The sequence below is a fragment of the Macaca fascicularis genome, chromosome 8 (assembly GCF_037993035.2).
Source record: "Macaca fascicularis isolate 582-1 chromosome 8, T2T-MFA8v1.1".
Taxonomy (NCBI): Eukaryota; Metazoa; Chordata; class Mammalia; order Primates; family Cercopithecidae; genus Macaca; species Macaca fascicularis.
In genome coordinates this window covers 68062544-68089712 of record NC_088382.1, presented here as the reverse complement: position 1 = coordinate 68089712, position 27169 = coordinate 68062544, and the positions used below count along the sequence as shown (strand labels likewise).

The 27169-nt window shown below is 40.7% G+C and overlaps 1 protein-coding gene across 8 annotated transcripts in view; it reads right to left on the bottom strand.

Annotated features, from left to right (window-relative positions):
• FAM110B (family with sequence similarity 110 member B) overlaps positions 1-27169 on the bottom strand; it is a 161984-nt gene that overhangs the window by 59758 nt on the left and 75057 nt on the right. For 3 of the 8 annotated variants that reach the window (XM_073998834.1, XM_005563362.5, XM_045398286.3), the window contains one exon: positions 19236-19324. The exons of 2 other annotated variants lie outside the window; for them this stretch is intronic. In XM_073998834.1, the coding sequence (XP_073854935.1) occupies positions 19236-19324 (89 nt within the window). Of the gene's footprint in view, positions 1-19235; positions 19325-24459; positions 24641-27169 lie in introns of those variants that run through there. 3 more of the 8 variants (XM_005563366.5, XM_015454878.4, XM_045398287.3) reach the window with 3 other exon arrangements.

The following is a 27169-nucleotide window of genomic DNA, read 5'->3' as shown; positions in this document are numbered from 1 at the left end:
ACATAGAGACAAGAAAAACCCTTCCAAAGAATCAGTGAATCCAGGGGCTGGTTTTTTGAAAAGATTAACAAAATAGGTGGACCACTAGCCAGACTAATAAAGGAGAGAAGAATCAAATAGACGCAGTAAAAAATGATAACGGGGATATCACCACCAATCCCACAAATATACAAACTACCATCAGAGATTACTATAAACAAGAAATATGCAAATAAACGAAAATCTAGAAGAAATGGATAAATTCCTGGACACATACACCCTCCCAAGTCTAAACCATGAAGAAGTCGAATCCCTGAATAGAACATTAACAAGTTCTGAAACTGAGGCACTAATTAATAACCTACCAACCAAAAAAAGTCCAGGACCAGATGGATTCACAGCCGAATTCTACCAGAGCTACAAAGAGGAGCTGGTACCATTCCTTCTGAAACTATTCCAAACAATAGAAAAAGAGGGAATCCTCCTTAACTCATTTTATGAGGACAGCATCATCCTCCTACCAAAACCTGGCAGAGACACAACCAAAAAAGAAAATTTCAGGCCAATATCCCTGATGAACATCGATGTGAAAAGCCTCAACAGAATACTGGCAAACTGAATCTAGCAGTACATCAAAAAGCTTATCCATCGTGATCAGGTAGGCTTCATCCCTGGGATGCAAGGCTGGTTCCACATACACAAATCAACAAGCGTAATCCATCACCTAAACAGAACCAATGACAAAAACCATATGATTATCTCAATAGATGCAGAAAAGGCCTTTGACAAAATTCAACAGCCCTTCATGCTAAAAACTCTCAATAAACTAGGTATTGGTGGAACGTATCTCAAAATAGTAAGAGCTATTTGTGACAAACCCACAGTCAATATCATACTGAATGGGCAAAAACTAGAAACATTCCCTTTGAAAACCGGCACAAGACAAGGATGCCCTCTCTCACCACTCCTATTCAACACAGTATTGGAAGTTCTGGCCAGGGCAATCAAGCAGGAGAAAGAAATAAAGCGTATTCAAATACGAAGAGAGGAAGTCAAATTGTCACTGTTTGCAGATGACATGATTGTGTATTTAGAACATCCCATCGTCTCAGCCCAAAATCACCTTGAGCTGATAAGCCACTTCAGCAAAGTTTCAGAATACAAAATCAATGTGTAAAAATCATAAGCCTTCCTATATACCAATAATAGACAAACAGAGAGCCAAATCATGACTGAACTCCTATTCACAATCGCTATAAAGAGAATAAAATATCTAGGAATACAACTTACAGGGGCTGTCAACGAGAACTACAAACCATTGCTCAAGGAAATAAGAGAGGACACAAATGGAAAAAAGGAGAGGATGAATCAATACTGTGAAAATGGTCATACAGCTCAAAGTAACTTACAGATTCAATGCTATCCCCATCAATCTACCACTGATATTCTTCACAGAATTAGAAAAAACTACTGCAAATTTCATATGGAACCAAAAAAGAGCCCGCAGAGCCAAGACAATTCTAAACAAAAAGAACAAAGCTGGAGGCATCATGCTACCTGACTTGAAAGTATACTACAAGGCTACAGTAACCAAAACAGCATGATACTGGTGCCAAAACAGATACACAGACCAATGGAACAGAACACAGGCCTCAGAAATAACAACACACATCTACAACCATCTGATTTTTGACAAACCTGACAAAATAAGCAATGGGGAAAGGATTCCCTATTTAATAAATGGTGTTGGGAAAACTGGCTAGCCATATGCAGAAAACGGAAACTCGACCCCTTCCTTACACCTTATAAAAAATTAACTCAAGATGGATTAAAGACTTAAATGTAAGACCTAAAACCATAAAAACTCTAGAAGAAAACCTAGGCAATACCATTCAGGACATAGGCATGGGCAAAGACTTCATGACTAAAACACCAAAAGCAACGGTAACAAAAGCCAAAATTGACAAATGGGATCTAATTAAACTAAAGAGCTTCTGCATAGCAAAAGAAACTATCATCATATTAAACAGGCAACCTACAGAACGGGAGAAAATTTTTGCAATTTATCCATCTGACAAAGGGCTAATATCCAGAATCTACAAAGAATTTAAACAATTTCACAAAAAACCCCCACAAACAACCCCATCAAAAAGTGGGCAAAGGATATGAACAGACAATTCTCAAAAGAAGACATTTATGCAGCCAAAAAACATATGAAGGAAAGCTCATCATCACTCATCATTAGAGAAATGCAAATCAAAACCATAATGAGATACCATGCCATGCCAGTTAGAATGGCGATCATTTAAAAGTCAGGAAACAACAAATGCTGGAGAGGATGTGGTGAAATAGGAACACTTCTACACTGTTGGTGGGAGTGTAAATTAGTTCAACCACTGTGGAAGACAGTGTGGCGATTCCTCAAGAATCTAGAACGAGAAATACCATTTGACCCAGCAATCCCACTACTGGGTATATACCCAAAAGATCATAAATCATTCTACTATAAAGACACATGCACACGTTATGTGTATTGCAACACTGTCTACAATAGCAAAGACTTGAACCAACCCAAATGCCCATCAATGATAGACTGGATAAAGAAAATGTGGCATATATACACTATGGAATACCATGTAGCCATAAAAAAGGATGAGTTCATGTCCTTTGCAAGGACATAGATGAAGCTAGAAACCATCAATCTCAGCAAACTAACACAAAAACAGAAAACCAAACACTGCATGTTCTCACTCATAAGTGGGAGCTGAACAATGAGAACACATGGACACAGTGGGTAGAACATCACACATTGGGGCCTGTCGGGGGTTGGGGGGTTAGGAGAGGGGTAGCATTAGGAGAAATACCTAATGTAGATGATAGGTTGATGGGTGCAGCAAACCACCATGGCACATGTATACTTATGTAAAAAACCTGTACATTTTGCATATGTATCCCAGAACTTAGAGTATAATTAAAAAAAAAAAGAAGAAAAATATAGCATATCTCCATGAAGATATTGAGATTTAAAAGACACAAATAATACATAAACAGCAAATTATGAATAAATAAAATTATTTCCTCCAGATGAGTGTAATACCAAGCCTGAAAGTAAAATATGAAAAAGAAAAGCTCAATTAACAGCAACAGAATGTGAGTCTTTTAGCAGTGGTTACTCTGCTTACATGAAGTATTGTTATTAATAATATTAAATGTAATCCTTTCCAGATGAGAAGAGTCTGTAACTTAATATGAGTGCTTTTTTTTTTTTTTTTTTTAATAATTATAACCTTTAAAAAGCTAGATATTAACCTTAGACTTCTTTCCATTTCTTTAAAACTGGTATGGAGTTAACATTCCTGGAACTAGCCAGAGGGCTGGGAAAGTAGTAAGCTGTCTCCATGGTAACAGGCTGCTCTGCCATGCAGGGATCATTTCACATGTTCCTTGTAACCCAGCGACCACATGGAGGGGTGAAGCAAGATCCCCATTTTGGATTTTCAGGGTCACCATTAAAAATGAGTTTCAGCAGGATCGTATTTTTATGAGAATGCTGAATGGGGGGCATCTGTCATGAATATGTAAAAATTACCTATGCTTATTTTTTTCTCTTCTTTAGTCTGCCAGTGACCATCAGGCATGGGCTCTGATGGAAGCCTGGTGGTGATAAGGTCATCCACAGATCTCATTATGCTGTGAGCTACAGCCGACGTGATTATAAAATTCTGACGTAGAATCCTGAGAGAGAGGAGGGCTGAGCTAAAACCCTTCGTGGGGCTTTGCTGCAAGCAGCGCCTGCCGTCCAGCGGAGCCTTGATGAGCACCAGCAGGACACCTGAGCTGTGATAAATGTCCTGGTGATGACCAGAATCTGCCTGTGCTTGGGTAAGGGAGAGGCTACCCCGAGGAGCTGGAAACAAAGACAGGGAAGCTAGGTAACCTGACACCGGGCACGCTCACATCCTGGAATGAGGGAGTCTTCACTGAGCCTATTTCTTTAAGGGACATGTTTTCATTCTGCTTTGCTTCAAACAATCCCAGCTGAAGAGAGGAGCATGAAAATGCCCTCATCTTGTCTTACAGTGTTCAACTTTTGGAGAGGCATTAACATTTGGCCCACTACAGAGACTGTTCGGTTAACTAAAGAGAATGCTTTAGTAGAAGGGCCCTTGCTTAGGAGAGCAAAGGCACGGCTACACCTGCCATGCACTGCCTCATCTGGACCAAGGGGTTGTAGGAATTCAGTGAGAAATCCAAGTAAATGCTTAAAAGGGGGTGAAGTGCATAGCAAGCAACTCATATCTGTTAACTGCTATATTTATTACTATTAATGTTACTAGTATTGCTCATATTAAAAATTGTAATTTACTTGTGGGTGCCTTAAGTTTATGGTTTTCGTTTTCCACAAAAAACACAATATAATCTGAGCTCAAAGGCCTTTTGGGGAAAATCTCAAGTCAATCTTTATAAATAATGAGATGAAACCACTGATATGCTCAAAGGAATTATCTGAAGGGTGTACAGATACCTTAGCCTCTATTATGAGTAAACTACAATGGACGTTTGAATAATGCCAGGGGTGAAAGACCCTGACCCTCCATCCCATGCAGTTGAAAATCTGAGTATAACTTTTGACTGCCTAAAACTTTAACTACAAATAGCCTCCTGTTGCCTGGAAGCCTTGCTGATAACATAAACAGTCAATTAACACAAATTTTGTATGTTAGATGTATGATACACTCTAGTCTTACCAGAAAATAAGCTAGAGACAAGAAAATGTTATTAAGAAAATCCCAGGCTGGGCACAGTGGCTCATTGAGCCTGGAATCCCAGCACTTTGGGAGGCCGAGGCAGGCAAATTGCCTGAGCTTAGGAGTTTGAGACCAGCCTGGGAAACACGGTGAAACCCTGTCACTACTAGAAATACAGAAAAATTAGCCAGGCGTGGCGGCATGCACTTGTAGTCTCAGCTACTTGGGAGGCTCCAGCAGGAGAACTGCTTGAACCTGGGAGGTGGAGGTTGCAGTGAGCTGAGATCACGCCACCACACTCCAGCCTGGGCAACAGAGAGAGACTTTGCTCTGCTCACCCCCACAAAACAGAGAAAATATATTTACTATTCATTAAGTGGAAGTGGATTATCATAAAGGTCTTCATTCTCATTGTCTTACTCTGAGTAGGCTGAGGAAGAGGAGGAGGAGGAAGAGGAAGAGAGGTTGGTCTTGTTGTCTCAGGGGTGGCAGAGGCAGAAGAAAATATGAGTGGACCTGAGCAGTTCAAACCTGTGTTAGTCAAGGGCCAACTGTAGTTAATAGAAAGTCTGCTAATGTATGAGAAGGACAGAAATCATACTACATATGTATAAAGGATACAATTTTCTAGAAAATGCCAAATGGCAAAAATGTTTTCAAAGTAAGCAATAGTTTTGATGCCATTTTACTTCCGTGTAATGCTTTCTTCTAAAACATGATCTCCTGATCAAAAATAAATAAGAGCTATGTGAGCTTTTACAATAACTAACTCAGAAGTAAAACCTATCATCAGTGCCTCTGTACAATAGCTTTTTCTCAAAATCTCTGTATCCTATCATTACGAAGTTGGAGTGTTTACAGTGTTCCCCCAATGAATGTCTTTTCAAATTGCCATAATTATTTTGATGCTAATTTTGATCTTAATCCATTTATCACACCAAATCAAATAATGCCGAAGTAAAACGATGTCTGCTAACAGGGAAAGGGTGACAAGAGAGGGAAAAAGTCCTTGGGTATAGAAGGTAATGCCTGTGAGGTCAGATTCTATCACATCTTTTTGTGGAAAGCAAAACCCACAAAACTAAGGCACCCACAAGTAAACTAAACCACGAAACTAGATTAGAGTGGATCTCAGACACCATGTTTTAAGCACTCCAGCAGAGGGAAAGCAGCAGTGAAATAGAAGCATCAAACATCTACAGAAAGATCCCCAATTCAAATGACAAGGTTGATAGAGTGCTAATTTTCACAGAACTGCAGAAATTACAGCTTAGCCACAGATGACCTTCAAGTGAAGAAATACTTTATGATCCATATACACTAAAGTTCACCAATTCATGTGGCTGATGCAAAAACATGCCTCCAACAGGCAGCAGTAAGACCACAGAGTTGATGTGAAATAAAATCACTCATCTGTGAAGGTTTTTACTTTAGCTTCTTCTGCCCTTTGTTGGACCATTTGATTGTCATCTTAAAACGTCAAAGCTTTATTGCAGAGTTTTTACCACAGCTAAAGGAATATTCATGGCACTAGTCCCTTATCCTGTCAAAGGCAGTATTTATATACATGAGAATATAAAACTGTTGTAACAAGGAAAAATGTCACGGATTTACAAGGGCTCAAGTTTACAAGGCAGCAAACTTGGTGTGCATGTTGCACCCCATGAGCCCTCTGATCAAAAAGCTAGTATTAAAAGCAGAGAAGTCTGTCCTTGATAGTTTTTGGACAAAATATCACTTGGTCTTGGAATGCAGTTAGAACTCCTCCACCCTCTTTTCACTCTAAGGATGCTGCTGAACCCAGGATGAAGGTGCAACTCTCAAGGGCAGCTCTGTTTCCTTGTAACTTCTACACAAATTCTAGTGTGTGCTATCAATTGAAATCATAAACCTTTCTAAAGTTTGAGGAATGAGAGAAATATAATTTGGTTTGTTAAATGAGTTTTCATATTCATAGCATCCCATTAAAGGAAGCATATACAATCCCTTTACTCAAATCTCTTCCAAGAATGAAGATAACACAATGTATTATAGAGAGAAAGAGACACATTTCGTTGAATTCAGAATTCTGTCTAGAAATGTTATTTTGCTGCATGAGTTCTAAACTAGATATATGACTTGAAACATCATTTGGAACTGGGAATTCATCAAGTCAGTAAAATAATGGAGACATTTATCGAGAGACTCGGGTAAGAGGGAAGACTTACTGAATATATGTATGAATGAAGCAAAATAAGATTCAATGGAGAAACTAAAATTGTGATTGTCCTTTAAAATTAATTGTAGAATATTTATAATCCTAGCATACTACAACAGGTGTAAAATAAATACATTTTGATAGTCTGTGCATTACTTAAAACAAGTATCAAAATAAATTTTTTTCTTTTAATTTCATTTTAGCAACATTTATTTGGCCCCTCTTATAAGCCAGTCAAGTGGGAACCAGATATCCGGTATTGAGTTGAGGTCCTAGGGAGTTTTACTTCTGGGGAAGCCTCTTGGATTCACCCAACAGATAACATTTTTGAAAGATACAAATTAATTTTGTAAGTCCAGTCTACTTTCCCATTGACAATTTACTCATGTTTATATTAATTCCATTGATTTTTAAACGGGGCACTGGCCCCTAAAGGTTAAAATTTAAAATATAATAAAACCTTTGAGGATCAGTAATCTTCAAAGTATTTTCTTACCACAGAAGCTCTCTTTAAAGACAATGTGGAACACTGGTATGCAAGGTAGATGAATGCAGAGTGGTTTTGGCTAAAGGAGAGCCCCAAATCTCAATCCCCATCAGCCTTGAAACCCCTAATACTCCAGGGAACAAGGTTTGAAAATCACTGCCGGAGTTCAATTCATTCATTCTGCCGATGAGCCAATGAGGAGATGGCCCCAGAGAGAGGTCAAGTTTTGGAGTTGTGATGGCGAAAGAGGCAGAGGAGCTTGTATCCTGGCTTTTCCAGTTATGACCCATGTAGCTTTGAGAGGTCGTTTTTCTCTGATGTTTCTGTTGCCTCATCTATGAAGCTGATATAACAGTTTACTCCAGCCCTCTAGGCCGCTGAAGTGAAAGTGCTTGTAAAACGTATAAGCCTATTCAAAAAGCAAATTGCTACAGCTGCTGCTCTAACAGAAGCCTTAAATCAGACAACTGGAAGTGAAGCCCAGAGATCTAAGTCACAGATAGATAGGAGACCTCTCTAGGGTTCTAGATAAGGCAGAAGGTAACGCACAGCGCTGGTTTCTTTGGCACTACTATATGATAAGCACCCCTGAGGAGGAATTCTTGGTTGGCATCTGCAGCAAGTTCTTTTGCTCAGAGAAACCTTCAGAAAATCTTATGTGCTGAAAAAACATGGCTTCTAAATAGTAGGAAAATATTTACCTCCATAGTCTGTGAAGCACCTGACACCTAAAGCACACTGGACACTTGGCAAGATAGTGTAGAGGGACAGATCTGCAACCAGACGGTGTGGTGTGAGCTCAAATCTAGCCCCATGATCACATGCTATGTGTTCCATCAACTACCTGCTGTGAGAATGAAGGGAGATGATGCACTAAAGGGCTGAAGTGCCCAGTGAATGCCAAGCAAAATGCCAGCTCCACTGTCTTCAACTTGTGCAATACCACGTCAGTTAGTCATGACAGTATGCAGCTATTAGTCCATTAACGTTCCTTTGTCTTTACTGGAAAATATACCGCTATTGAAATGAACCCTTAAAGCATCACCATCCATCACTGACAAGTGGGGACTGGGAACTTTGCAAGGTGGCAGTTTGTAAAGTATTTTACATATCAGAGCAATATTGCACAAATTTACAACAGAAGTAGCACCCCCTGTGGAATGTCCTAAGAAGTGTACAGTGGTCCTACTTATGGGTAAAGCTAAGTGCCAATAAAGAGGTGAATTCTCAGTATGAGACATAAGAACACTTCAGATAGCACTTCAAAGCTAGGTTTCAATCGTGTGAAAAATAAGATACTGACTGGATGAAAAGATCTAATAATCATAAAATGGTTTTAAACATAGTGGAATTTAAAATTAATAAGATACTGCAAACATGTATAACATGAAGTTTTATTACTAAAATATAATAAGAAATTAAAAAATGTTGCAGATTTGACGTAAAATGTCTTCAAGTGATCTCTTAATTTCCTGTTTCTTAATAGTAGACTTAAAGTCATGTATTCATATAATTTTTCCTTATTATACTTGGCATATTAATCTAATGCTTAGCTTAAAATAAGAGAGAGGTGCTCTGGAAGGCTCCGAATGAGGCAATTTACTTTGGCTTAACACTCTTGGAGACTACCTTAAAAGAGCTGCAGATTCGGTTATGAATATGACCACTGTACACAGGTGATGAACACAGCATTAATTTCAGTTTAGCAACACTGATTGGGCCCCTCCTATAAGCCAGTAAAGCGAGAACCAGGTATCAGGTATTGAGTTGAGGCCTTAAGGAGTTTTACTTCTGGGGAAGTTGGCTTCACCAAACTGAAAACATTTTGGAAAGTTACAAATTAATTTTGTAAGCTAAATCATACTTTCCCATTGATAATTTACTCAGGTTTATATTAATTCCATTGATTTTTTAATTGGGCACTGGTCCCTAAAGGCTAGAGCTCCGTGTGCAAATGGCCAGTGCCCAAGAACTGCAGTGGAGAATAAGCCACCCTGCAAAAAGCAGAATGCAGCACACTTTATAACAGGGACATCTGTGGAGGGTTCAAAGTACAGAAAACAGATATCTGGTGGAGAAGAAAGTGAACACGATCTTAAAGTGCTTCATAAATCAGTGTGTCAGAAGTATTCGAGAGTTCCTTATACTCTAAAAACGAATGTGAAACTTTTTTAAGCCCAAGTTCAACACAAACATCTCTCTGGCTCATAGGCCAATGGTCAAAATCTTAAATCTAGAAGTGTATCAACTTTCTGTTTGTTTGTTTTCTTGAGATAGAATCTCGTTCTGTCACCCAGGCTGGAGCGCAGTGGTGTGATCTCAGCTCACTGTAACTTCCATCATCTGGGTTCAAGTGATTCTCCTGCCTCAGCCTCCTAAGTGGCTGGGATTACAGGCACCCACCACCACATCTGGCTAATTTTTGTATTTTTAGTACAGATGGGGTTTCACCATACTGGTCAGGCTAGTCTTGAACTCCTGACCTCAAGTAACCTGCCTGCCCTGGACTCCAGGAGGGCTGGGATTATAGGTGTGAGCCACCATGCCTGGCTAAAAGTGTATCAGCTTTACAAGACTTTTCAGTTGATTAAAGAAAGGGGGCATGACCTCCACAAAAAGTAATTTTTTCCCTTTACCAATACAGCATGAAATGTTGAACTACAAATACAACTAGGAGAGTAAATGAAAATGAAGGCTGCTTTTTCTCCTGTTTTTGATGCCAACTGCCAGGTTCAGAGTGTGATGCGTCAATCCCTTTCTGACTGCCCTAGCATCCTGCGGGGTAGCCACTCTAACACCCCCTGTAAAACAGTGTCCAGAGGGAAAGTCCTGGCAGGTGCAGGGTGAAATCTACTCCTTATACTATGCTTAGAATCCAGTGCCACTCGGTGGGGACATTTACCATCATTTTCTTGGTAGTGATCCATAAAATCCCTGCTGGCACCTGACAGCAGCCTCTAGGGATATAATCCTCACGAACAGGTAAAGAGTGAAGCTTCACAATCCATTCTATCTGGGGATGGAGAGTTTAAGGTATACATGATGGTAAGTTTTCCAGTGAAAAATCATGTTTAAAAAATGGAGATTTTGCCAGGCATGGTGGCTCATGCCTATAATCCCAGCACTTTGGGAGACTGAGGCCGGAGAATCACAAGGTCAACAGATCGAGACCATTCTGGCCAACATGGTGAAACCTTGTCTCTACTAAAAATACAAAAATTAGCTGGGCACGGTGGCGAGTGCCTGTAGTCCCAGCTACTTGGCAGGCTGAGGCAGGAGAATAGCTTGAACCGGGGAGGCGGAGGTGGCAATGAGCAGATATTGCACCACTGCACTCCAGCCTGGAGACAGAGCAAGACTCCATCTCAAAAAAAAAAAAAAAAAAAAAGGAAAAATGGAGATTCAAGTCTACTGCTGGAAGGATGGAAAACACAGAGAATCTTATAGAACCACATAAATTAGAAATGAAATTAAAATCGGAAACACTACTTATAGGCCAACTGTCACTAGAATGATGCTTGAAAATATTATAGTTCATCTTCTCTTTAGCGAGGTGCACACCATCCATGCCTTCTGCTGACTCCTTTTTTTCATCCACTATATATGATTCAGATGGCAGCCAGCAAGGTCTTGGTCACGAGCACACTTCAGGAGCCCGCTGACCTCAGGAAAGACAGTCTTGTAACTTCTGAGGATACACAGGACAGACCACTAATATGGCGAACTAGTGTGAACCAAAGATTCAAACACAAACAGTTCCGTGGTGGATTCTCTCATATGCCATTGATCCGGACCACCCAGGAGTTAGCCATACTCTTCTACGTACCCAGAGCTTCGGCTCTGCCTAAAATTCATCATTTTCTTGGATCTCCTCAGATTTTCTTTACTTCCAACTCGAGCACTACTAGCTACCGTTCTTCTTAGGATGAATTTTCAAATACAGTTTTTAACCCTGTACAAGAATGTCAGAGTCTCAAGGTGGGAAAGGTTCTTCATCCCCATTTCACCCCTGGGCAAACTAGACACTGGATCCGTCATTTTAATGGAACAGCAAATGACAAGAAGATTAACACAGGGAACATGAAGCCGGGGGAGGCGTGGATGGCAGGAGTGGCCTGCACTCTGTATTCTTCATGGGCCCTGGAGTGTGGGCTTTTAAGGTGCCACTTCCCCGAAATAGCGGAATTAACACAATTAGTGAACGTGGAGACAATCCCAAATAATTGAATCTCTGAATATTGAATCTGTGAGTCCATAGGGAACAATCGATTTGAGCAAAATTTAAAAAATGAATAAATAAACTATGTAATCTGAATTCTGGAGACAAAACCCTATTTCAAAAGCAGTTGAGGACACCAAATTCAAGCAGCCTTTGAACAAAGCTAATTATGCCTTGATTATTCCTTACTTTGACTAGTTTAAAGTTTCACCCAAGTTCTTACAATTCTGTACCATAATGTTCAACTACATCTAACCATAAATAACCCAATTTCTTCTGTTTCTTCTCCCCTCTCTTGTTTCTGACTTCATTTTTGCCTTTCTTTCTCCAGCAATAGACTGTGTCTCCCCCTCTTTCAGTGAAATAATGCTTCCGGCCCTGCTAAGCCTTGTGCTGCTCTGTCTTATATCTGAAGATGGAGCTTGTGAGAGGCAGTGACCAAAAAGACAGATGAGCAATGTACAGTGACTTCCCTTCATATGCACAAAAAACTTCAGTCTATTAAATTCCATAAACATTTCCTTAAATTTTTTTTTTTAAGAGCCAGGATCTTGTTCTGTGTCACTGAGGCTGGAGCACAGTGGCATGATCACAGCTCAACAAAGCCACAAACTCCTAGGCTCCAGTGGTCCTCTTGCCTCAGCCTCCCAAGTAGCTGGGACCACAGGTGTGTGCCACCATGATAAAAACAAACAAACAAACAAACAAAAACAAAACAGAGATGGGGGTCTCACATCTACCAGTGAGGAGATGTGTTGCCCACGCTAATCTTGCCCTCCTGGGCTCAAATGATCCTCCCACCTCAGCCTCCCACAGCACTGGGATTACAGGTATGAGCCACTGTGCCCAGCCCCACAAACATTTCTTTATCCTCTGCAGTTTGCTAGATTCTGTGCTCGATTCTACAGATTCAGAGTTAAAACATAATTCTTACCCCCAACTTGCTTATAGTCTACTAGAGTGAGGTAGAAAAATTTTACTATAACTTAAATCAGAATTTTACAAGTGCCTTTAATGTACTCACAGACTAAAGAATGTACATGACTAGGTGCTCACAGTCATAAGGAACTCTGAGGACACAGAATGTAAATGATGAATAAATGGAGATTTAAGGATAAGAAGCCCACATGGGAGGGAGAATCTGAACTGGTTCTTCACAGTTTAGACCGAGTTCCTCTTCCTTCCTGCTGATGCGGTTATTTTTCCCCAGATGGTTTGTCTCTACATGCCCACTAAGACGTCACTCTACTATGGGCAGTTAAGAACTGACAATAGCTTTCCATTCTGTGTTGTTGATGAAAATTTTTATTTTCACAAAGGCTTCCCAGGTGGGTAAATCACTTGATTCCTCTTCAGGAAGTGAATCAGTCCATAGAATAGCACTGACGCTGCAGAGCCATCTACGATCTCCTCTAGGATTTCAACCCTAGCCCATGTGCTCGCAGCTCCCTGTACAGAAGAGTTGGGAGGGCAAGGCTTATTTATTCATCCCCTCGAGCATCTGAGAGTCTAGGTTCTTTGATGAAGGTAAAATTTTTAAATAAATTGATCATACAAATTAAGAGATAACACATAAACCCTCAGAGACAGCAAAGAATAATTCCAAGACTACTTAAATATATGTACATGGTATACATTAAATTGTGAAGAAATTTGTTGCATGGATTATGAATTTGTTGAAAGAATAAATTTCAAAAATTCTTAGATTCCCCCCCACACCCAAAAACCCATTGCTTCTAAAGGAAAAAGTAACTTTTGAAATGGGCATTAAAGGAACTCTTGGGCATTAAGAGAGTGGAACTGATAAGGCATTTCGGGCAAGCAGCAGCCCATAAGCTCTGAGGAGCCAGGTGTGTAGCAATATGAGTAGAATAACAGACACTGACTTTGAGTAAGCAGAAGAGCCCAGATGAGAGGTGGCTTTGGAATTTAAATTTGGTAGACAGGTAACTGGGAGAAAGTAGGTTTCAGAGCAGGGAAGTAACAGGATGAAAACTGTTTGTAAAAGAATTTTCTGGCCAGGTGTGGTGGCTCACGCCTATAATCCCAGCCATTTGAGAGGCTGAGGCAGGCAGATCACTTGAGGTCAGGAGTTTGAGACCAGCCTATCCGATATGGCGAAGCCCCGTCTTTACCAAAACTATAAAAATTAGCGGGTGTGGTAGCACACGCCTGCAATCCTAGCTGCTTGGGAGGCTGAGGCAGAAGAATTGCTTGAAACTGGGAGGCAGAGGTTGGAGTAAGCTGAGACTGCGCCACTGCACTTCAGCCTGGGCAACACAGCCAGACTGTGTCTCAAGAAATAAAAATAAGAAAAAAAATTTTCTGCCTCCTACATGGACTGGTGTGGGAGCAGAAACTAGAGGCAGGTGACCAGCATATGGCTAAGTCAGTAATGGGATTGTCTGGTGATGAAGAGGGCTGTGCTGGGGCATGAGCCCTCCAGGAGGAGTCAGCAGGGCTCAACACCTGAACAGGCAGGCATAGTAAGGGACAGTCACTTGGGAGCCTTCTTTCCAGAGGAAGGGTCTCCACTGACTGTCATGGTGAGTGAAAGCTGTCTCTTTTTGACCAAGGGTGATGTGGAGCTTGATTTTAAATGTATCATAGAGAACTGGACCTGTAGGACTCAAGTAAAGGCAAAACATAAGTATTTCAGGAGCATGAAGGGCCAGTGCTCTGTGAAGCTCTGTCTAAAGACCATGCAAGGAGAGGGCAGCATTGCTCCCCTGGTGAATAGAAGGAATTTCCAGAAGAAATGCCGATTAGCAATATATTTAGGTTTTTGGTTGCATCTCTGAACACAGACACACAGACATGACACCAGATTTGAATATTTAGCATTCTTTTATCCTATGCTATGGAAGAGGGAGACCCGTGTGGAGAAGCTACTCCAGTGCTCACTAAACACCGGGTCCTGGCAAGCATCACATCTCTCTGAACTTCTCTGAGTACTCAGAATGCATGACTGCGTTCTCCATCCACGCCTACAGATGGTAGCACATGGTTTACAGGGTGAAAAGAAAGTGAGAAGGTCTGCAAAGTCTAGGTTTTCTCCTGGCACAACTGCAATCACTGTTTAAATCTCCTCTCTTTCACCTGCGTCCTCCTAACAGTCTCTTTCCCTCTTCGTACGACCTTTTTGGTCTCTTTCCTACTCTAATTGATTGAAGATTTTCATGGTTTCTACAGATCATTCTAATATTCCACTAGACATTGATGTTTCCTTGTAACCTTTCCATTCTACCTTCCCTGTTGTCCGACTTCCCTCAACTGGCTTTCCTGTTGCATGTATGACCCTGATATTGTAAAGAAATTAACTGGTGTGCAAGGTCTGGATGGGGGTTTGATAGAAGAGCCTTGGGTAGACTTGGGCTTTATACCCAGTGTATGTCTAACCACATGGCTGCCCTTTGGTCTGAAGTTTAGCCTCTGATTCCCGTATTACACATATCCCATATCTACATATTGAAGATTCTAATGCTTCTCTGAAGGGCAAGTAAAGACTGCACAAAATGTCTCCAGCACAGGACCACAGGGCAGTCCTTCTATAGTCCATGGGCATAACTGCAGCCCATCCTTCCTCTCTGCTGATCTTTGTAAGAAAACCAGTGACTACATTTACGATGACACAATTTCTATTATAACAGCCATTAATAAACAACTATGCAGGTAGTAATACAGAATTTGTCTTTCATTTGATTAAAAAAATTTAAATATGTCAAAATTACTCAATTTTTTTTTTTAAATAGGGTCTTGGCTCTGTCACTTAGGCTGGAGTGCAGTGGCATGATCACAGCTCACTGCAGCCTCAAACTCCTGGGATCAAGCAACCCTCCCACCTCAGCCTCCTATACAGCTGGAACTACAAGTGCATGCCACAATACCTGGCTAATTAAAAAAAATTTTTTTTGTAGAGACAGGGTCTCACTATGTTGCTCAGGCTGGTCTTGACCTCCTGGTCTGAAGCCATCTTTCCAACTCAGCCTCCTAAAGTGTTGGGATTACAAGCGTAAGCGACCAACACCCTACTGTAATTTGACAATTTAAATTCCAATCAATAATTTTTTGAAGTTCACAATAAATGTGTGTTAAATCCTCAAATATAGAATTCTACTTCTGAGTATGAGGGGGACTATCCCTATATCTATCCTTAGAGAAGCGTATACAATTTTTATGACTAAGTAAAAGAAAACATGTAAAATCCCTGCTTTTTCTCCCCAGAGAATGCCCTTTCCTCTTCCTCTTTTTAAAAAAGCAGCAAGCAAGCCTGGCTCCTGGCACAGTGGGTCTCACTGTTATGCCAACTCTCCTGATTCCTGAGGAGACCTTGCTCAAGGTCAGCTGAGATGGCCTCAGAGGAGCCACACCTGACTGTACTGCTGGAATCTGATCTTGAGTCATTCTCTTGGGAAACAGCTGATCTGGAGAGAGGCACAAGTCAGGGGTGCTGGCATGAGAGGGTGATGAGTCATTGACGAGGTACAAACCTCTCATTCTGGAGGACCAGCTTTAGGAAACACCGAGTTGGAAAAAAAGGTGTCTGGGGAAAACCAGCAAGCATTTTTGGTCAGGCCCATTTAACATACAAAATAAATGTGCGAGGGCTGTTGTTCCGAGCAATTTCTCAAATATCTAGCATGCACCATATTAAAAAGGCGAAAATCTGAAGAGAAGTTTTGAAAAAGGAAACCTTCAAGGAGAAATGGATTTTATCAATTACTTAAGTTTGAATAAGATAACAAGAAACAAAAAACAAAGGAAGCCCTCAAGCTTATTTCCTGAAATTGTAATTACATGCATAATGCACAGATATGGGTGTTTGTGTATTCCTTTAAAAATGACTTACATATATACACTACTCAGGACATTTCATGTTCCAGGATGAAAAAACTCAAAAAGGTTTGACCAAAAGAACATTACAATATCATTTTATTTCATGACTTCATTTGCCTTTTAGTTTCCTTAAACAAGGAGCCACTTTTAAAAAGTCCCAGTGTGTTCTCTAAAATCAAAGTAATCTTAAACTCATATATTGAGAGCAGTGAACATTTAATGGCGTTAATAATGCATATGAATTCATAAGGCTGCTTATCTGTAATTTAAGAATCTAGGAAAGAAAAATGTTTTAATAAACTTTAAATGCAATAATAACCTGAAAGTTAAAAACATTTGGATACAGATAAGAAACAAATTATGCTTTTCACAGCATTCTTTACAGCACTTTAAAAAATGTTTCAATCTACATCGGAAAACTGGTATAAAAACAACTCGAAGTAACTTGTACACATTGACTTAAGGTTATTTAAGAATTAGGTATCTTAGGTATCAGGGCTAGGATTTAAGCCTGCAACCCAGCTGACACTGTGTTGGTGAGTCACATGGCTAAGCTCTTTCTAACCTTCCTGATCTAGGTAAATAATAGTATTGATAAAGCTCAAGCCAGTTACTTATGCCTGTGAAGGTAACTGTCTGCCTGCTTTGGATGGTTTGCCTTGATGCCGGTAGGGACCCGCCCCTTGTTGTGTACCTAGGCTATATCAGGCATCTCCATTGCTCTGTCTTGTTACTTTCCCTACAACCCCACTGCCTTGCTGTTCTTCTTACTTGGCATATGAGAAACTGAGGCTCACAGAAACAAAGAAAACCATCCCAGTCCACCCAGCTGGTTACTAAGCAGACGAGCTGAGGTAATGGCCAGGCCTACTAAACTCTGTAGTTCTTCCCTGGCCACCAGGGCTGCGAACAACTGCTGTGGGCAACCATCCTGGTGAGCAGAACATCACACAGCCATGTACGAGAGAGAGGAGGGGTGGTGGGATCACAAGAGGGAACAACATGTCCTGGCTTGCTTTGACTTCCCAGTTCTAGCACTGCCAAGTCCCATGTCCCAGGAAATCCCTCAGTCATGGGCAAATCAGGATGGATGAGCTCCCTAGAATGGTGCAGAATGAAGAACATGGGACTGTTGGAAGGCATTCCCCACTAAGTACACTGGCACTCGGGTGCAGTTTTACAATCTCAGCTCCACAAGTGCTGGCGATGGCAGATGCAAAGCTCCTTCCAGTCAACAGGAGCCCCAGGCTTTCATATCAGAGCTTCTTATATCTGAGATAAGAAGATAAGTAAGATGGCGATAAGAGTGAGAGACTTCAGAGTAGAGCACTGAGGGGTGTTGTTGGCTTTCTCTTTAATTCCTGTTTCTACAGATTGCACAATTCTGCCCGGCACAGGCTGATTCTTATTTGTCAGCCCAAGTTAGATTCTTAGGTTCTAGAAAAGCGATCACATCACCTGACAACATCCTGCATAATGCGATAATAATAAATTACAAAATACATGGCTTACTATATAAGCAAGGGTACGTTACAAATGGATGCGGGACAGGAAGCTGGAGGAAGGCTGTCAATCAAATCCAAGCATGGGGCCACTCAGAATGTGGGCACTGAGGCTGAGGCTCTGTTCTCCTGAGGGTTGCTCTTTACACTTTTCAACTTGTGGTGGAAATGAGGGAACTGGAGAGCTGTCTTCATTTTCCTAAACATTTCTAACCTCCTCATTTGGTGTTATTGAGCTCTCAGTCCCTCCATAAAAGAGGGAACCATCTGTACTTTGACCACCATTCTTCCACTTCCTTAGCTCCTTCCTGGAAGATCGTCTGACTGTAGGAAGAGACCTGGAAAAAATGTTCCCAGGCTCTCCATCAGCTGTGGGGACCAGAAAGGATTCCCGGGAGCAGTGGGGATGTGGGGAAAAGCACCCTGCCATTCCCAGGCCTGCTGGCCGGCCATCCTCCAAAGATGCTCCACCCGCTCAGTCTCAGTTCCTGGACTGGAATTTTAAGTTCTGCTCTCTCGACCCTGCCTCCCTTAAGGAGCCAGCCTGCAAAGCTCTCTCCTGGTCACCCACTCCCAGTGCCCCTGCTGCTGACCCTGCACCACCATCTCATTCCCCAAGCACAAAGAGGAAACTTCTGGCCAGGCCAGGTGGCTCATGCCTGTAAACCCAACACTTTGCAAGGGCGAGGCGGAAGGACTGCTTGAAGCCAGGAGTTAATATCAGCCTGGGCAACATAGTGAGACCCCATCTCTATGAAAATTTTTTTTAAAATTAGCCAGGCATGGTGGTGCACATTCATAGGCTTAATTACTCAGGAGGCGGAGGCAGCAGGATCACTTGACCCCAGGAGTTCAAGGCTGCAATGAGCAACACACCATTGCCCTCCAGTCTGGGCAACAGGGCAAAAACCCATCTCTGAAAAAAAATAATTTTTTTTTTAAAACACAGAGGACTTCTAAATTCTTGGGAGATTACCTGATAAACAGCACACAGCATTTAACAAACTAACAACTAGCAGATATGCAGAAGGTGTATCATGAAACCCCTTGGAACGGCAAATGGCCATCACTGATACTTTGGTCCTGGAGAAGACCTCAAAAGGTGGGTATTTTATTTCATTTCATTTCATTTCATTTATTTATTTTTGCCAGACAGTAAAATATCTGAAACCTCAGCTATTTTGTCTTAGTGCAATAATGACACAGGTTTTCACAGAGAATCAATACCTCCTTCTCAGAATGGATCAAAGCAAAGCAATATGCTTACCTGAGAGGGGAATGAGTATTTTATGGATGGCAGGCAGAGGTCACAGGAATGCTGTCCTTTCTTAAAATGCTCTCTGCAGCAGGAAATTGCTAAAAAAAAAATCAAAGGAAGAAAAGATTGCTTTTGCCTTTTTATTTGATAAAAATAGGCAGGCTATTAAATACACTTAGCAACAGAGAATGGTAATTCTTTTAAAAATTGGTCAATACAGGCTGGGTGCAATGGCTCACACCTATAATCCCAGCACTTTGGGAGGCCGAGGGAGGCAGATCACTTGAAGCCAGCAGTTGGAGACCAGCCTGCCCGACATGGTGAAAACCTATGTCTACAATCAAACCACAAAAAAACAAAACAAACAAACAAAAAAACCCCACAAAAATTAGTTTGGTGTGGTGGTGCTACTCGGGAGGCTGAGGCACAAGAATCGCTTGAACCTGGGAGGTGCGGGTTTCCGTGAGCTGAGATCGTGTCACTGTACTACAGCCTGGATGACAGAGCGAGACTCTGTCTCAAAAATAATAAAAATAGAAACTGATCAATATATTTAAAAAAAGATAGCACACATGTCAGTACACCAAAATGCATTAGTTTTTACTACTTCATTTGGAAACTGTTTTGTTCACTTCAACTATTGTTTCTTTTTTAAAAGAGACATTTAACCCTGGATAGCAATTACGTAGAAAGAAGAATATAACATCAAGTTGTGATGAGTCGCATAAATAACGTTTTATGTGACATCATAACTCATTTCCAGGGCTATGAAAAAGTGTTAGAGTTTTAAGGGGCCTCAGAGCCTCTGGTTCTATAGCCCCATCTACAGAACTGGAAACTGAGGCCCATTCAAAGTGAGAGGCTCCACAGCACCACTCAGCTGGCTGGGGCAGAGCTCTTGATTGCCTCAGGAGCACCCTTCATCTGCACTGTAGCACCCCCATGCCAGGAATCATTAATTCTCTCATTCATTCAACAGGTACTGACTGAACACTTTCTACGGACCAAGTACTGTTCAAGGCTCTGGGGGTTAAGACAAAAAACCTCTGACCTCATGGAGTTTACATTCCAGAAAGGGGAAACTAAAGAAATAAACAAATACAGTAAATACTATCTCAGAATGACCCACTGAGGTGGCTCCATTAGAGCGAAATCCTTCAGGCAGTGGGGGAACAAGCCATGGGCTCTCTGGGGAAGCACATTCCAGGCAGCAGGGGGAGCAGCAGCGCCACTCTCCACGCTGTGCAAAGGCACCGGAGGTCGGTGTGGCTGTGAGGGTGGGGGATTGGTGGACACTGTGTGGCAATGGATGGGCCCACCAATGGAAAGTCGGTGTCATGGACAGGCAAGCTGATGAAAGCCAGAGCGTTGGAGAATAGCTACTTAAAGAGGGGTAGCAAAGGAGACAGGGAAAAAACAAACCACAGACAAGAGAGCAACACAGGAGAATTGTTTCCTGTCCTGAGGTCTGCTGGGTTAGAGAGGGGCTCTAAGGGGCTACCATCCAACTCAGGCAGTGGGGTGGGGTCTGGAGGGCGGGAAAAGTAAAGCCTGCACATTTTACAGCGTTTGAAAAAGTAAGTGTGGAAGCCTGACTAGGGTAACACATGACAGAATTAGGAGGATTTCCTGACTGCAGGATCTATAGAAGTAGAAATGCAAAATCTGTTTCCATGTAGAGATTTTACTGGTGGCAAGATCTTCTGCAAATAGGTGACCCCTAAAGTGGACTTCTCCTCCAAATTTGACAAGATTTAAAATTTAAATCCAATTAAATGTATAAGAAAAGCAAACACCTTCAAGGTGAAATCCAAGTGTTATAATCCAGTCTCAAATTTTACAAGCTTGTCTTTAATAAGCACATACAAGATAAATGACTTTCAGGAGTCTACATGCAGCCAAGAGTAAATGACAATTCCTGCCAATGCAAACAGTTCCAAAAGTAATCACTAAATTACTTAAGAGTATAATAGCAATCAAAGTGTTTGGTGATTCATCTAAGATGCATTTCTAAATTCTGGATACGTTAAAGAAAACTTCAATTCCCACAGGATGTAAATCTATGAACATATTTCCATGTAACAACCTAGTGTGTATTCTGAGAAGAGTTAGCAGGTAGAAGAGAAATGATACTTTACATGTATTGAAATCAATAAAAAACACAAAAACAGAATATGAAGCTAGGCCAGCTTCAACTTAATGCTGAGTTGTGAATGTGATGTCAAGATGGGCAGGAAATAGTTATGGGTTGGGTACCATCTCTCCTCTCCTGAAGCCCTCCCTGGCACTCCTCACCCCCTTTCTAAAAAACTGGTTGCCCCTCCTTGGTATCACCAAACTATGTATCTCTATCTGCCTCATGTACCCCTATTATTATTAATTTAGCTGCTTATCTTCCTCAGTAGTCACTTCTTACAGGAAGGGACTGTGCCTTTTTTCTCTTGATAAAGCTTAGCACAGAGCTTAGCACAAGGTGAGTGTCCATGACCATAGAATACTACAATGAAAAATAACTACACTTAGATGAGAGGCCTAATACCTTTTCACATATTTTTCCAATCCAGGCAACCTTAACAGGTCAACCCTGAAATATTTATCAATTGCTAATGACAAATATCTATCAGGTTTTTGGATTATCACAGATGCCAAGTGACCAGCCACAAATCCACCTATAGATATTACCATGGAAACTCTTACATGCAATATCATGCACTACCCATTTCTCTTTCCTCTTCACAAATATTTTCCACACCTTGTTCAGCCCAGTTACTTTGCAGCACATCATATTTTTCATGGAATGACTTCATTTTGAAACTAGTGACCACTTTTCCTATTTAGACCTCAGGAGAAAATGTTAGAAAGTATCCCTTATAACAGAAAATGTTTTAATTTTAAAATATAATATTTATGCTTATGCTGATAGACCTATTGTTGTTTGGTCAGAAACGTCATCAGTAAAGAGTTACAGAATTTTAAGGAGGAAAAAGAACAACATTTTAAAGTGTCCAAAAAATTTCTTTTTATTTTCTTGTCACAGAAACATGTAAAGAGTCTTCTTAATCTAGTTTTTAAAACGTTAAGATGTGATACATCAGAAGATAAAAGCACATATTTTGGTTACTTTACAAAAACATAAATAACACTTGTTTATGTTATAAAAAGCCCCTTCGGTGTATATTAAAAGTCCCTTTGGGATATCATAATGCCGGTGCATTACACAGTACACAGATACATTCATATTTAAATTTTTTAAAAAGTTCCTCCTCCACACAGAAAGTCTTTAAGACCCAGCCCTAGGGATTTGACATCACTTAGAGCTACTTTCTACATCTTTCCATGACACACACCTCAAAGGGGCTCCCAAAAAAGGAACTCTAGACAATGTTTATGTGTGCCCAAGGCTTTCAAAGTAGAGAAAACCTTCTTGGAAATTATTTAAGACTAAGGCAATTTAGGGAGCATTTCAGGAGATAGAGAGACACACAGAGAGAGAGATCGATCCACACCAATTTATCCTTCCCTCCTTCCCAAAATGAGTGTCCAAGCCTAACTGTTGATTCCCAGAAAGGTTTTTCTGCACATCCACATAGAAGAGCACAGCAGGCAGAGGGAGGGAGGGAAACGAGAGAGGAGCCTGGACTTCTGGAAAGAGCAAAACCACTCTCACTGAAACTGCACTCTCCGCCACTGGTGCGTATCTTCTGCAATGGGAACAGGCGTGGTTTGTATCAAGGAAGTGGAATGTGAAGTAGAACGACTGTTCCCAGGTTCATTTCATCACACAAGGTGTCTAAAACCTGAGAATGTTGCCAGCGGGTTCAAGTCACAAAGACACTGTATTACAAGCAACAACTACCAAACTTTCTTATTATAGATGATACTCTATTACAATTCAAGGCAAGCTTTCATAATATTCATTTTTTTCCCTTAAAAATGTTATTTGGATGCAATTTGCACTGGATGATTTACTATCTACCAGGATGGACCTGGAAGGGAATGTGGAGTGGGGAAGGAGGCACGGTTGGTCAGTACTCTGAAGTTTACTCTGTCAAAGAATATACTGAATCCCTTTAACCAGAATATAGTTCTAGATCAGAGCAGGTATTTGAACAAATCATTAAAATTGCATCATTTGGCTTTTCAGGAGCAGAGAAATAATTCCTGATGGTTTTCAGAGATCGCAAGGCTCTGGTGATAGCAGACGCATGGTGGCTGGCAGCCAGCCGTGTGACTGGTGATTGAATACACAAGTTTCTGTGGACTCTACAGCCTGATATGGGAAGGACATCAATTTTTAAGTTTGATGAATAAGTAAAAACAAAGGAAGTTTTGGTATAAAACAGGACACTATGGAGAAGGGACACTGAGAAGGAAAAACTCATGCTGCATTTATTTGGGATATTTGAACCTCAGTCTTGCCCATTTAAATATTTTTCTTTTAGAATGTGCCATTTTTTATCTCAGATTATTTAAGATTATGAATTTTCAGGCAAAAAGTAATAGAAATAAAAATGTTGTCAAACAGTAGACAAAGTAAGTGGTAAGAACCCCACCTTCCTGAGACTTCATTTCAACTCCTAACGCAATGTCCCTGCTAAACAAAGCCATGAGACGAAAATTTCTCTTTCAAGCACGGCTAAATATACACTTTAAATATCTCTGGCAGAATGGGATATGTTAACCCTCTCTGTATTTAAAAGGCTTAATAAAAACTACAAAAGGTGAGACAAAGAAAACCATCCAAAATGAAGGCTGCACACATCTTTGAAGAAACAATAGCACATTACTTCTGCTAAGGCACAGCTTCAACATCAGGGGAGTCACTGCCCTGTCCTAATTAGAGTGTGTTTCACTAAATTCTTCCTGATCATTCACTATTCAGCACAGTGTGGACTCAATGCAAACAAAGTCCACTGAGTACTGAAACGCACCTACAAAGACACCCAAACTGATGCAACATCGGGCTTTCCAAAACAGAAGCGAGCTGGTAAGCATCACTCCCAAGCACACACATGCATTCTTGGATCCAGGTAAAAACATGATTCCTTGGTGAATACTGTAAACAGGGTAGCTGTTTACCAGGCAAGCCTGCGGGAGAATGTATTTTCATATGGAATGCTGGAGTACCCATGGTATTAACAAAGCAAAATCAGATTAAACAGATGACACGATGAACATACTTCATTTCACGCATGGCCGTGTTTTTCATGAGAGATAGACTTAAAGTAATTACCATGAACTGAGTCTCCTTCACTGACCTCCCACCGCTTCTGGCTGTCCTTAACAGCTGATGCTCCACAACAAAGACGAACGCCTTCTCTCGGGCGCCTTATTCCTTCTTTAACGTTACCAGCCGAGCACCTCCACCGTTGCAAGAACACAGTACAGCACCTCTGTATCTATGTCTCTAATGCAGCATAAAGATTACTGTGGAAACCTATCACACGGGCGAGCAGCAACGCCACCAACCAATAAGGAAAAGGCACATGCGGAATCCAGCACATGCTCTCTGAGACGCAGGCTGTCACCGGCGTTTAGCAGGCTGCTAATCTAATTATAGCTGGTTTGCTAGCACAGAGCCATTGGAGCAAAGCACAGGAGAAAAGTAAATTTTAATAAATTAAACCTCATAGACAAAATCATCTCGACTTCCTGTCACTTTGAGGATTAATGTGTCACCTTATAAACTATAAGTGATTTTTAAAGTGTATTCTTATTTTCCTGAAATCTAGAGAAACAAAGAGTGGTTAAATCAATGCACAGCACTATCGGCTTAGTTAAGCTGATCAGATTCCAGCACTAAGAATAAATAATAAAATTGATATTGTGAAAATAATAGTGGTGCTATAAAATCTGAGTCTTACTTTATTTATCCTAATCAACAATTTGCCACATATTTGTCATAAAGTGCTAATTAATCACTCTTCAATATAGTTGGAAATACCATGCAAATTTCTATCTATAGCGGAAAAGTGCTAATCAAGGTGTAAAAAATCATAATCTTGACTACAGTGATTAATTCGCAGTTACAAGGGACAGAAAAGGGATCTCAGAAGTTATTGTAAAAGGAAAAATTAAACACATTTGGCCACTACACAACTGAACGGCCAAACTACTTCTAGACGCCAAATCCTGTGACGCGTTCTCACAGTCAGACTGCCTCAGTTAAAGTTCTGGATCTGCCACTACCTAGCTCTATGACCCTGGGCAAATAACTGCATTTCTTTGTCTAAGACAATGATAGGAGCCACCTTGAAGAGTTACTGTCAATGAGCTGTAAGTGCTTAGCACGGGGCCTGGCACAGGGTGGATTCTGGGTTCTATATTAAGCTCTTATGAGCAGTAGTGATCTCAACCACTCCATATTGTCTCCCTTTCTTTCCAGCATCACAGCACTCAAAAGAGTACCTCAACACGCCTCCATCATACAGTTCTGTCAGAAATACCACTCAGAAGTCATGAAGGCCAAGAAGCTAATGGTAGGGTTGATTAATCACACAGAACCATTATTGGTATTCACTGTTATGAGGCAAATTATTTCACCTACTTCTTTTTAGATATATAAGAGTCACTACTTTCACTTGATTCTATACAAACCTATCTTAAAACTAATTTTTCAGGAAATTAAGGGCTTCTAATTTTTTTTTAATGATATAAATTTCAAAAATGTTTTCTATGGAATATAAATTGGGAAAAGTTTTAATTAGAAGGAGTTGGATTAAATTTAAAATGACAAATTTATGTTGAAAAGGGAGAGAAGTCAGCCAGTCAAATGCAACTCTCAGTTCTGAGAGTTGTTTATCTACTTCTTTTCCCTTAATTTCTTTTTTGTCAATATGTTCTACAGAATTAGCAGTCCTGAGCCGATCTAATCAAATTTGTAAATGTTCAACGGTTTTTTTTATATTCCCTACAAGTGGGTATATTCTACCAGTCAAATTCCAATCCAAAGATAAAATGCAAACTTCCCATTTCTGTAGTTTTTTTTTTTTTTTTTTTTTTTAGCTAAAAACCAAAAAGCTGACACGCTGAAGAGGCATTATGATTTGCTCTGAGGAACTAAATCTTCCCAGGGATTAATTAGTAGCCAAGAAACAGGACTACTGGCGAAGGGGCACTTCATCCTCCAATCTCTGTCTACCACAAACTGTTGGGAAATAAACCAGTGAAAGGAATGACATGGACCATAAACCTCAAGGGAAAGCACAGAAACTCATGGTCCATAAATTCAAGAGTGAAAACCTGTGCTGGAATGCAAACACATACACAAACCCTGGAAAAATGTGGAGATAACTGGCTAAAGAAAGTGAGAGCTGTGTGTGCTACCTTGAAGCATCTTCCTCCTGAATTATCAGAGTGCAATCACCATCATCAGGAGGTAAAAACTCCAAGAGGAATTGGCTTCAGAGATTTGGCCTAAGGCACAGCTCCCTGCAGGCTGCCAGGATACAGGCTAGTAACACTTCCAGGCATTTCTCTAGGAAACATCTAACAGCTTCTGCCTTCCTCTTCATTTAACAGACTGCTAGCTCAAAATAGGCACTGAAAAAGCTGTTTAATTAATTTGTTTCATGCCTGTTTAGTAGAAGACATTAAACAGACACTTTCTAAAAGAAGAAAGCTACTGTCCTTTCTTGGGTCTTATCTTTCAACATGTTCAGACCCAGTATTTGTTTTAGAGCTGAGTAACAGTTCATTGGGAATCTTTCTTATTGCCACTTGGCTAAGGGGGGGCCTATGTATACAGCCTCTGGAATGAGCCCTCTTGTCTTTGAACTTCAGTCAACACACTTTTGATTCTGAAAAATCGTTTGTTTGCTCAGTGAATCATGTTAGGCCCTTACTATGTGTAAGGACTTGTGCTGGACCCTGGAAATACTGTAGGGAATAACAGCATTCTGATTCCTAAAGGAGCTTCTGTTGTAATGTGGGAGTGCTCATTA